General features: G+C 31.5%; 1 protein-coding gene across 1 annotated transcript; it reads right to left on the reverse strand.

The window, feature by feature from the left end:
- Nucleotides 1-640: 640 nt before the first annotated feature.
- Nucleotides 641-3,941, reverse strand: LOC110648758 (wall-associated receptor kinase-like 2). Its single transcript, XM_021803100.2, is given in 4 exon segments — nucleotides 641-1,421; nucleotides 1,423-2,182; nucleotides 2,651-2,824; nucleotides 2,965-3,941. Coding segments are annotated over 4 exon segments (2,184 nt in total). The 5' UTR covers nucleotides 3,782-3,941; the 3' UTR covers nucleotides 641-988.
- Nucleotides 3,942-14,106: the final 10,165 nt, after the last annotated feature.

A 14,106-nucleotide genomic window follows, 5' to 3' on the forward strand; every position in this document is an offset into this window, starting at 1 on the left:
GTGCCTTAATGAGAGAGGCTTCTTTGGTAAATTTATATATAATTATTGGCCAACATCAAAGGGATCATTCAATATTTGAATTGCTTTGGTAAATCAGTGGGCAGCCACAATTTATTTTTCAACAAAAGAATCCTACATAACAAGTATAATTCTGTCATCGGCTGAAGTGAATCACTATTTCACTACATAAATTTTCATATATTTCTTTTTTTATATATATTTCATTAATTTTATATTTAATTTATTTAATTTTTGTAATTATTATTTTTATTTATTCATTTACCTTTTATAATTATTAAGTCACTTTCCACTATTAGTGACTCACTAAACCACCAACGTTAGTACCATAAAATGAAAACACTTATGTTTCGATTGCAGCAGGGGTTTGGTGTTCTACTACAGTTTACAGGAGAGATTCATAGAAGGCTTATCTCTGTTGTAGTTTGAAGACCCTTATGGAATGGTTTATTTCTACTTAGATATTTTGCTTAGTATAAATAAATAAGCCATTCCAATGAAATAAACCATTCCAAATGAATTTTAAAATTGATAAATTTGGAAATGAATTATATACTTCATATATAAAAATACCAAATATAAATATTTTTAACAAATAAACTATATTGATGAATTTCATATATATGCAAATGAAATAAATTTCATATTTCACCATTCATATACTTCAAACAAAATGTGAAGAAATTCCAATCTAGTTTATTAAATATACAAACAAACAAATAAATAAAACTTAACTTAAACAAAACAATTATTTAGTTAATGAGATTTCAGATAAAACTGAGCCTAAGGAGTGCAATGCTTAGGAGAGACTGACACAGGAAGTTACAGTAAAGAGCCTCCTTTACTCTCCTAGTAATTAACTTGCCGCAAAAAGTGTGGTGAGGCCGACATGGGATATGGGACATCCATAAAGGAGTAAAGACCAGAGGAGTCAAATGTTGCTCAGAGGCTGATAATCATTGTTATGTGTTTATGGTAACGCGTTATTAGAAATTTTTGGTTGCAAATCTGAACGGCTAGGGATACTCCTATTCAGCGATCCAGTTGAAGATGAAGCAACTTCCCATGGCCCAGTATAGTCACCAACAGAACAATCAACCTCTTCATAATCTTGCTCAATGGTCGAAGAAAATCCTTGAGAGGCTCTAATTCCCTCTAACTCCATTGCCACTGTCTTCATGGTAGGTCTCTTCTTACCACTCAAGTCCAAACATCTTTTAGCGAGCTTAGCAACTGCAATGATTTCTTCTTTCCCACCGTCCTTGAGAACTCGAGCATCAACAATTTCAAACAAATGATTTGCTTCCATTGAATCCAGAAAGTATGCAGCTAAACTTCTCGCTTCAACAGATCTTGTTGAAGTAATTGGTTTTTGTCCTGTTAAAAGCTCAACAAGAACTACTACTTTTCTCTGTAAATTGGCTTGATTGGAAATACTCTGGATCTAAATATCCAAAAGTTCCTTGTACTCGAGTGGTCACATGTGTTTGATCAATTGAAATTGATTTTGAGGTGCCAAAGTCTGCCACTTTTGCTCTAAACTTATCATCCAAGAGAATATTGGATGACTTGATATCTCTATGATAAATGGGTATGGAAGCTGCTGAATGCAAATAGGATAAAGCATCCGCAACTTCTGTGGCAATGCGCAAACGCATTTCCCATGTAACTGGAAACTCTTCATTTTGATTATGTATATATTGGAAGAGTGTTCCATTAGGGATGAACTCATAAACAAGTAGAGGAACTTCTGTCTCCAAACAACATCCAAGTAGCTTCACAATATTTCAATGGTTGATTTGTGATAAAATTAACACCTCATTGATAAATTGCTCAAGCTTGTCTTCATCTACTACTTTGGATTTCTTAATTGCAACAACTCTCCCATCCGTCAACATTCCTTTGTAAACTGTTCCTTGACCTCCTTGACCAAGGATTCTATTCACATGATAGTGGTCAGTTGCATTCTCCAATTCGTTGCTAGCAAATAATCTTGTTTGATCAACATTGTTTCCCTCAGAGGAGAGTTGTTGTTGGAATAATAGCCCACCGTTCCTTCTGAAAAACTTTTGCTTGAGTTTCATTGCCCGTCTTCTCATTATTAACTTGTACAACAACCATAAGCCAATTAGAAAGAACAGTAATCCAAGACCTGATGCACAGCCTGTACACCCCAAAAGATAGCGTCAAGTTTATTCTATTCGCTACAGTAATCTTGCAATATGATTTTTGAATTGAAAGAAATTGAAAGAAATTGAAAAAAATATAAAAATTTTTCACTGGTTAATGTCAATAAATAAATAAACAAGAACATCTAGTTTATTTTATTCTTTGAATCAACTTGGCTAATTGTTAATACGCCTTTAAACACAAATATTCAACTTTTCCTTATAGGAAGTGGAATTTTTTTTTTTTTTTTTCTGAAAACATCCACCCCAAGGGCACCCAATTACCATATAGGCACCTGCACTGAATCACAACAAAAGGCAGGCACCGGTGTTTGAGATTTAAAGTTTCAAACTTATTTTTAACTCCTAATAAAAAATTCCATTATTTGAAAAAAATGATAGTCAACCTATTAACGCATATATGATTGAGATGAAGAAAAGTATAAATAGAGAAACTTGCGTACCTATAATGATGATCTTGGCCCGGGATTTTTGGTTTGAAAAGAGATGTGATGGGTAACAAATGTTGGAAATTTTTTCATAATTCTCAGTTGGACAAGAGCAGTCGTAGCCTCCCGGGGGATGCATACAAAACAGATCACAGTTGTAGCTCCGTCCAGATGTGCATTTGCGGTCATCTGTCACATAACATACAATAAAAAAACCTATAAATTGTGGATTTGATATCAACCAGATTTTGAAATGCAAAAACAAATTCTGTTCATAGATAAATCTCATCAATATAAGTAATGTGAAAGAGTTAAGTGAGAATTTGTACCTCGACAATTTCTGCAAATACACAATTGCTTTGTGCTTATCTGCGCCCAGCAATACTTGGAGTCTGAGGTACAATTGATGTACGGGGTTATAGTTTCGCTTAGATCGCAATTCCCTTGAAATCTTGCCCATTCTATCATTGCAGGGACATTATCCCTTTGGAGAACTTCATCAAGGCTTCTTGATTCAAACGAATCTTGGAAAACCATGAAGGCGGACTTACGTCCTATGCAATCAACCTCACCACTTGGGTTTGTCATATTTGCTTCAAAAGACTGGACATTGGGAGGAATGGTGGCCTGGCAACAATTGAGGCCATAGCACCCCCTTGTAGTATTAGTTTCATTGCGACAAATCGACAAGCACCCTCCAACTGTTTTACCATCCTGAACAAGCATGGCATAATTGTCGCAACCTGTGGCTGTGAATCTATTCGCGTCATTAGAATAGAAAAAACCAGTGCCTGACATGTTAACCCCTCTGTTGGCAGAGACTTCGTCGCTGCAATCGGAATGAATTACTGGATTGTTGACTAAAACTCCGTCATCATATGATGCCAGAAGTTCCATGTTGATGCTGGCTAAGAAAGGCTTTGGAGGTGTAAAAGAGTCGTTGCAAACTACCTCAAAACTCTTGTTCATATAACAACCTTCTCCAATTCCAAACGGGAAGTAGAAGTTAACACTACCGCAGTTCCGTTGACATACTGGCTTTGCCAATGATGCAGCCATTGCAAGTGGTAATGTGAGCCATACTAGAATCAAAATGAAAAGAAGCTTCAGCAGAACAATTGTAGTTCTCTGTATCTTCTTCTCCATTATTTCAGTTTTCTGGACAGTGGAAATGAAGCTATGCTTCAGGTGTTTCAGCTGTTTTAATAGATGAGCGTCTTCGCAAAAAAATCCCTTTGCTTAATTACCCGTCTCACGTTCCAGCCTGCCCATGTTGAATCAGCAACCCGACCGACTAGTAAGAAACCAAGATGCTTTTGAATTGATCTTAACGTGTGATTACAATTTTCTTTTTTTTTTTTTTTTTAGAAGCACTTAATTTTGTCCTGTCCTCTGACGAAGATGACTTTACCAGCTGATTGGAAATGACTAGAAATCCCAACAAATCAGATTTTGATGGCTACTTAATTAGATTAAACATAAATTTAATAGTGTATAATTAAATTTAAAATTAGTTTAAATTTTAAAAAATAATATTAAGTATTATTATTCAAATTTTTTTATATAATATTTTTTTATGATAATATTTATAAATTTTTTATTTTAAATAAAATAGATTTTAAATATTTTATTGAGGTATTAAAATTTTAAAATATATATTATTCATAAAAAATTATTTTTTGTATAAATTATTAATTAAATATATAAAATTAAATAAATTTGAGTATTTTTTAGTAGTAATAGTAATCTAGTTTAGGAAGAGTTTAAGTAATTGACAATAAATTTAATTAAATTTTTAAAAATATTAATCGAGTTCGAATATAGTAATTTTCATAAGTATTCTACTTGTTAAAAAAAAATTATCCTTATTCTCTGTTTGGATTGAATGCAATACGATTTATTAATGTATCGTATTATATAGTATCGTACTGTATTATATTATATAGTATAATTTTTATTGTTAATATACTTGAAAAGATTATATGACACAAATAGTTTAATAAACTTTTATTGTTTGGTTAGATGACATGATATAGTAAAATGAATATAAAGATTATTAAAATATTATTTATTATTGATTTAAATATATAAATAGTTTAAAATTATTTATTTAAATAAAATATTTGTTTATAAATAATGTTATTATTATAAATAATAATAATTAAACATACATTTTATATTTTTAATTAGTCACTAAATATACCTTATAAGTATATAGCATTGAAACTATACAATTAGAATTTTATATATTGTACAGGGATCAAACGAAAAAATAAAATTCTAAATTATGTCAAACCATCAATTTAGTGATTTAAGAAATTATGGTAAAATGGTAGTCGAAAAATCATCATTTCAAAATCCCAAACTATCATTTTTTATGAACCATATTCTCAAATATGTAAAGTAATCATATTATGCAATATGAAACCATCCCAAACTATGATCCAAACATAGTGCTATGGGGCATTGGATACAACGTTAATAAGTGTAGTCCTTTGTCACCTTTAACTATTCATTAGTATTATTTAAATAAGTTTTGATAAAAATAATTATTAAATAAATATAAAAATAGTGACATCATTTTATTAATATTAGTTAAAAATATTCTTTTAATTTCTAAAAGTTAAGAGTAATTTTTCATAAATATTCACTCTCTCAACCTCTAAACACTAATATAAATAATATACTATTGAACAGTATAAATAAAATAGATAGTATTTTAATCAAAGTTAAAACATTAAATATTATAGCCATGGCAAACAAGGCCTTAAAAGATTATGTTAACGTTTTACTCATTAATATTTAACCTCAAGAAATTAGATTAATTACCCTATTTGAAAATTAAATTGAACGAAACACATTCTTAAGAAAAATGGTAAATCGCAATTCACTTGTTTTTTTTTTTAACATCGAGTAATATAAATTTGTTTTTATTTTTAATTTAAAATAGTGATAACAGATGATTATGGCTGGTGAGATTTGATTTTAATCTTTTTCTTTCTAAAATTGAATAAATGAATTTTTTTTGAATTATGAACAAAACAAATACATTTTTTCTGTTATTACACTTTTTTATTTAATTGGTGTCCAATAGGCGAATAAGATGGGCTGCATTTCACTTTCTTATTGTAAAGATAATTAAAGAAGGCCTAATAAGCGGAGTCTTTCTCACTGTAAAAGTAATTTAATGGAGGTGTAATAGTTATATAAAGGTTAATTTTACCATTCTCCTTCAATTTTAGTTTTTGTTACTAAATCAACTTTAAATTTTAATTTGTAATAATATAGCCATTATATAATATTTCTCTTGTGAATCTTATAATAATAAAAAAATAATAAAATAAAATCCATGCAATTTGGGTGTAACAGTAGCATAAAATAACTTCTCCAAACTCCACGCTATTTTCAATCCACCTGTCTGTAACGGGTTCTATTAATGGGCCAACCAAGCCCCAAACTGAAACGTTTACCATTCAACAGTCCCTAATCACAACTTCTTGTTACTTAATTGAAATGCCACTCTCTATTCGATGTCTCTCAAAAACTCACTGCTTTCAAAGAGTTGGAGAAAAACGAATAAAAGATAAATTAATAGGGAACCAAATAAAACAAAAAGGGGATCGAAAGGCTTAACATTACAAGAATGTCTCACCTAGTTTAAAAGTTTGCTTAAATTATTATAATGTGGCATAGTCCCTTTTTTTTATCAATTTTTATAATTTTTATATAAAAAATTAATTTATCATATTAAAATCTTATGTTACATAAAAAAAATATAATAATTGATTACATTTTTTTCACTGTTTTAAGAATTTTAAAATTTTTAAATTTATAATTTCAAATATTATAAAACCATACTCATTATATTATATATCTCTAAAAATTAATAGTTCTTTAACTAAATTTGTTGTCATAAGAGTGAATTACTATAGTAATATATTTATAAATATTTATTCAATAAAAAATTATTTATAAATTGTAACACCCCAAAATTTTAAATTTTATTATTTTATGAGCATTATTGGTATTTTCATTTTATTTAAATTTTAGGAAATTTTTTGAGATTTTTCGGATTTTAAAAATCGGGTTCGATTTTCTGAAAATATAAACTTTGATGATTTTTAAAAATTAATTTAAAGACCACGTGGCAAAACTAAAAATATATTTAAAATCTACGAATTTTTCTGAGTTTTCTGAAATTTTTTCGGAATTTTTGGACCTCGTTTTCGGTCCCGAGGCAGAGTAAAAATTCAAAAATTTTATATTCGAAATCGAACCGGCCGAATCGAACCGGACCGAATCGGACCGATCAAATCGAATCGGCTTTTTCTTTTTCTTCTTCCCTTCCCCGCGTGCGTCCGACCTCCTCCCCTTCTCTCTCTCTTTTCTCTCTCCTCCCTCATTCCCTTGCCGCGCCGCCACCTCCCCTGCCTCCCCACCTTGCAGGCGCGCCACCTCAGCCCTCCCCCACAGCCGGCTGCCGCCTGGAACGCTGGAAAACGGCTCCAGAAATGACACGCAGCGCGAGCGCGACTCCTCAACTTTCCGGCCGAAATCCGGCTACCAATTGGACTGGGTCTTGTGTCTAAAATCATCTACTCATCGAGAGCTTTCCATAGACACCAAGAACACCGAAATCCATTGAGCGGTTTGTCCAATTTTTGCCCGGGAAGTTTTAGCCCATTTTGACTTTCGGGCTATATTTCTCGCAAACTGTGAATCTCACGAGAAAACCGAGAGTACCAGAGCGCTCCACTCGTCGAGAGATTAGCGGTGACATAAATTTTGAATTTTTCCGACACCATTTTTCGGTGGGTCCCACGAAACTTCGCTGTGTTTTTCCGAGCATTAAATGAGCTTAGAAAATTCTGAAAAATTTATATACTAACCCCTGTGTTGTGGGCTTCGTGTAGGTATCCTCAATTCGCGGAAATTCGACAGTTAATCGGGTCTGCAAATTTCGGGCCAGACAGACCCGTTACCGGAAAAGTCTCCGAATTGGACCGAGGTTTTGGCTAGCCCCCCATTGTCAGACATCCCGAGAGCGTTCCCGAAGTCGGAATCGGCAAAGGTAAACCCGAACCTTGCTTTTTCGTAATTTTCTAGTGCTTAAATAGGATTAAAAATCCATAAAATATTCGTGGTAGCTCAGAAAATTATGATTCTTTTTGCAATAGCCTAGTAATATTGCTAAGGACCGCGGGGCAAAGTTTTAGAATTTTTAGAGCTTGTTTGGGTAGTTTTTACAACAATGATCAATTATAAGGACTAAATTGAAATTTTATATATTGTGATGGATGACTGATTTGATGGGCTCAGGAGGGGCTGTGTGATGTGATTGAGTTGTGGATATATGGATTGTGAATATAGAAGTGTGTTTTGAGCCATTTTGCAGGTTGGGTAGGTCCTAAGTATAGGGGAGACTCTGCCAGATTTTCGGCACAACTTAGGACGTATTTGGTCTTTTCATGATTTATATTGAGTTGTTTGTATTAAATAATTGTAATATGATTGTCAGGTGAGCCGGGACAGCTTTCTTCCTCCGCCCAGCCGCCACAGTAACCGTTGTCAAGTCTGTGAGTAAAATATTAATTTTAATTGTAATTTCACTATTATTATATGTTCAAGCATGCCCATGCATCACTTATATGCATATATCTATGTAGATGAACTTTAGGCACGATTTATGTTGCATTCATAATTGTGAAAGTGCCATGTATGTTGCTGTAGTAATTTGGAGCAGTGTGCGTGCGTTGGCGTACGTGTGATGTGGTGTGGACTATGGATAGGACGGGTAGTCACGGCTTGAGATCTTCGCTGGGACCCGATCCTTCGGGGGATAGTCACGGCTTGAGTTCTTCGCTGAGACTCCCGATTTGGTTTATTAAACGAAAGTCCGGCTTGAGTTCTTCGCTAGCACCAGGTTGGATTTAAGAGAGCTGTATAGGGGATCAGCTCCCATATATTATGATTGATATTATTGGGTGTGTGAGTGCTCCAAATTACCTTTTTGATATTATGATGTGAAATTATTGCTAGTGTTGCATTTCACTCCACAGGGTGCATTAGTTTTAGATAGTTATAAAGATTATGGTTAAAATTGATATTTTACTCTCTGAGTCGAACGCTCACTCCTGTTCAATATTTTTTCAGGCTATAAGAGGATTTTATTGTGGTTAACCTACTTTTCTCCTTCGCAGGTTGTTTATCAATATTTGTGTAATTTTATTTACTCCTAGAATTTTCGCATGTGTTAGAAATATTTAAATGATTCTGATCTGTAATATAAATTGTTATGTGGACCTGTAAAATTATTATATGCATGTTTGATGAACTGGATGAGGGAGCTGAGCTCCCATTTATCTTTATGTTGATTTGAGTATGTAGAGGGTGAGCTGAGCTCCCAAAGTGATGATATATTTTGTTTACAGGTCGGGTGAGTCAAAAACTCCCCGTTGAAAGGTCCACTTTATGGTCGGATTCCGTCCGGTTGATTTCTTGAAATTGGGCCCAAATGGGCCTTAGAGTTGAATTAATGAATAGTTAGGCTTACTACGGGCCTAGGGGGCTTTAGGCTGGCTCAGGTCCTAGTGCCGGTCCGGCCCATAGGTTGGGTCGTGACATAAATTATAAATTTTATTTTTTAAAACATTTTTTATATCTAATGGTACTTATATGTATTTTTTTTAAATTTTGTTTATCATTTACTGGTATATGTTAATTAATTTTAAAAAATTAAAAAGATAATTTATTAATCAACATACTTATTTATTAATATTCGAAATAAAATTATAAATAAAATTTTATAGTATAATTATGAAAGTATAAAATATAAAAATATATATATTAAATTATATTATTAAAATATAAATTTAAATAATCCACGTAAGACGTGGCTAAAAATAATTAGTTAGAAGAACATGCGGGTATTTTTTTTATTTTTTATTTATGGATTTTAGATTTGTCAATTTATGGACAGTGGATTTTTAATTTCTTTTGAATTTGATGGTACTGATATATGACTTTGAATTTATTGATTGTTTTGTTTGTAGAATTTTTCTTTTTCTAGTATTGGTGATTTCTCATTTGATGTTTGCAAATGGATGGAGATGAAGTACGATTGGCAAACAGACGTGGAGAGAGAGTGGGAGCGAGGGATAATGTGTGAGGGAGCTGCAGAGAGTCTGGCCATGAGCACGTCTGGCCATGAGCTGGTTTCGGTTTGATTTCGTGCTGAAATTGTTGATTTGATCATCTTTACAATTTAGTTAATTTTAGTTAAAAAAAATTAAAATTTCCATACAATTTTGACCCAATTCAAGGTTTGAGCTCAAGAAGAGGACAAGAACCAGTCCCCTATACCCCAATTCTGGGCTGCTCATACTTATAATTATAATTATTATAAATGATTTATATTTATAATAATTTTAGACATTATTATATATAAATAATTACATTTGAAACTCTCTCTTGGTTTAAGAGAGTTATGAGATAATGTTTTTGAATATATGTAAATGTTTTCATAAGAAAAAATTATAAACTTATATACCATCTAAAGTCTTTTTGTAATATTTCAAATTTTTAAATAATTATTTTATGTGTAAATTTTAATATTTTAATGTATTAAATATTGTGATATTTTAATATGAATTTTTTAGGTTTTAAAAATTGAGTTTTTATTTTTCAAGAGAATAAAGTTTAATGATTTTTATAAATTAATTTAAAGATCACGTTGTAAGTTTGAAAATATATTTAGACTTTATAAATTTTTTTGAGTTTTTACAATTTTTTTAGAATTTTTGAACTTTATTTTTGATCTCAATATAGAGCAAAAATAAAATTTAGGTGTCTTAAATTGAACTGATTGAATCAAACTGGTTTGAATCGAACCAGCTAAATTGAATTGACATTTCTTTTTTCTTCTTTACGCGCCAGACCACTCATTCTTCTCTCTTCATTTTCTCTTTCCTTCCTTTCCCCCATCGTTGGCCACCACCTCCCTCGCTGCTGCCGCCCCTTTTTCCGGCCAGAAACACAGCCCAAAAACTCCCTTCGTGCTCACTACGATCCTTCACCTTCCCTCACCGTTTTCGGAAATTTTGGCCGCTAATCGGATCAGGTCTTGTTCCCTTTATGTGTTCTACACCTCATAAACTTTTCATAAATGCCAATTTTACGAATTTTCACCGAACAATTTATAAGAATCGAGCCCGAAAAGTTTTAACTATTTTCGACTTCTGGGATAGATTTCTTTCAAAGCGTAAATTCTACCAAAAATTCGAGACCGCCAGCGCAATCTACACGTTGAGAGCTTTGCAACGATACCAATTTGAAATTTATTATCACAAAAAATTTAGTAGGTCTCACAAGCTTGCCAGTGATTTTTTTAGTCTTTAATGAGTCTTTTTAATTATATAGAATTTATATTCTAACTCCTGATGTTGAGGGCTTCACGTAGGCATTTTCGTTTCAAAGAAATTCTATCAAGTACTGAGACTGCAATTTTAGGCTAGACACGCGAGCTGTCGGACCCACTTCAAAAATGGGTCAATATTACAATGTTTTTCACCATTTTCACACGCTCCAAACGCATTTCAAGTGTCAGAATTGGTGTATGTAAGCCCGAACTACAAATTGCCCTTTTTACCTAATGTTAAGTTTAGAATAAAAATCTATAAAATATTCATGGATAGCCAAAAAATTATAATTCCAATTGCAATAGTAGAATGACATTGTTAATGACTGCAGGGAATAATCATAGAATTTTTGGGGTTAATTCAGATAGTTTTTGTAAAATTTTAGTTTTAAACTTAATAGCTAAATTGTGTAATTATGTGAGAATTGGCTGATTTAACAAACCCAAAAGGGCCATTGTGTTGTTGTTGTGATGTAGGCCTGAGGCCTTTGATTTAGAAGCGCTAATTGAGTTATTCTGCAGGTTTAGTAGGTCCTAGGTATAGGAAAACTCTATCAAATTTTTCGACATAAACCTATGATGTCTTAGGCTTTGATTGGAGTTAATATTGATAAATTTATTGAATATGATTGTTTAGGTAATCTGAGTAACCCTTTTTCATCTTCTCAACAGCTCCAGTGACATTTGGATAATCTATGAGTTGATATTGATTTTATTTATAATTTAAGTATTATTAATTTATATTCAATGCATATTCATGCATTCACTTATAAATATGTATATATTAGTTAAATGCTAGGCACGCTTCTTTGCTGCATATGTTATTGAATTTATTTGTGGATGTCACCTTAAGATAACTTGGAGCTGTGTGTGTGTTGGCGTAAGTATGTTGTGAATTAGGATATGGGTAGGACGGGTAGTCATAGCTGCAACTTGATTCGCTGGAACCCGATCCTAGTATATGGATAAGTCGGGGTAAGCACAGCTTTGAGTTGAACTCACTGGCTCCCACATATGGATTATTAAGTGAAAGTTTGACTCGAGTTGACTTTGTTAGCAAGTATTGGATTAAGAGAGCTATATAGGAGATCAACTCCCATATATGTGTTAATGTGACACATGAGTGCGTATGTGCTCCAAATTATCTTTTGTGGGAGTATTAGTTAAATTGTTAGAACTATATGAATGTGTTGCATTTCATACATAAGAACACGTTAGATTTAGTTAATTATAGAAATTATATTTAAAATCAATATCTTACTCTCTGAGTCGAATGTTCATCCCTGTTCAACTATTTTTTCCTTAAGTGACAGGTGAATTTATTTTAGATTAACCTACTTTCTTTCCCTACAGGTTTAAATAGAAAAATATTTTAATTTGCCGTTTATTGTCTTTTAATTAAATGTAGAACTTTGCATGGATCAGTAATTGTATTTTTATTTGGATTGTAATAACTAAATTCTGGAGTTGTAAAAAATTTAATTATGTGAGATTGTATGAATGTGTGAAATATTTACTATTGATGATGGAGGGAGCTAAGCTCCCAAATATTGATATTTGTAATTTAAGGATTGTGAGGGTGAGCTGAGCTCCCTATATTATTGATTTTATTTGTTTACAGGTCGGGTGAGTTAATGCTTCTCATTAGATAGTCTGTTTGTTTCTTGAAATTGGGCTACTTTATTGGGTTTTATGGTCAAGTTAAATATAGTTAGGCACACTGCGAGTTTCGAGAGCCTTATACTGACCCAAGTCCTAATACTAATCTGGCCCAAAAATCAAGTCATGACACTTTTAGAGTTTCGAAGAAATGAGGTAGAAAACTCATTGAAAAATCATAAAAAAAAAAAGGAAGGTCATAGAATTTAACATAAAATACTTGAAAACGGAAAATACTAGCAGATGCATTAGAAATAAAATATGATATTTGATAATTTTTAAATTTAGTAACATTAATAATTTTGATATTAACCATTATATCATTACTTTCTTGATGTTTAATTTGAATTCGTTTATTTTATAATTAGGAATAGTCTTAGACGTATAGGAGCAATTACTTAATATTATTTGATATTACACATTTGGGCCATGCTTAGTATGTAATTAAATTGCAACATAATCATGATTACGTTACATATTTGATTATGTTATTTAAAAACACTAAAAAATTTGATGTAATAAAATAATAATTATAAAATATAATTAATTATACTTAAAGTAATGTAGCTATTATATAAAAAACTAGATTTAATAATAATTACTTGTTTTACTTTTTAATTTACTATTAATATTATCATTATCACTGCTACTCGACTACCACTACTACTACAACCACTACTTCTACTCTATCATCACCACCATCACTATCATCCTATTATCATTATTGTTATCACCATCATTTGACTTCTTCTATCATCACTACATAACTATTGCCACCTCTTTCACCATCTAGCCACTACTATCCACCACCACCATCATTTAATTGTCAAGTTGTCACCGCCACTACTATTACTTAATCACAATTATCATTCGATTACTAATTACTGTAACTATTACTAATTATTATTAACATTATAAATAAATTAAATATTAAAATAAAAATTATCATTACATTACACATATTTTTATTTTTTAACTAAACAGAGAATATAATAATAATTATATTATATTTTTAATTATATTATATAATTAAATACAAATACATTTTATCAAATATAATATTAAATTATTTTAGTTTAATTTTTTTAATATTTTGAATATAAATTATATATATATATATATATGTGGCACATTCAAACTCAGGGTTTGACGCTTTGACATAAAAAAAAATAATAATAAAATTGTAGACTCTTTAGGTTTACGAAGGAAGGAACCGTGTTTTCAAAGATTTTTCAAAAAAAAGAAAAGAGGTACTTTCCAAGAAGCTTCGATGAGGGCGTAAGGAAATAACGAGTAACGCGCCAAGAAGATTCCCTTGTAGAGAGACTGAGAGATGGATAAATTACATCGGGAGAGCCTATTCCAGCTGGGTTCTCAAGTGTGAACGGTGAATTTC

Source organism: Hevea brasiliensis, chromosome 12, assembly GCF_030052815.1.
Source record: "Hevea brasiliensis isolate MT/VB/25A 57/8 chromosome 12, ASM3005281v1, whole genome shotgun sequence".
Classification (NCBI taxonomy): Eukaryota; Viridiplantae; Streptophyta; class Magnoliopsida; order Malpighiales; family Euphorbiaceae; genus Hevea; species Hevea brasiliensis.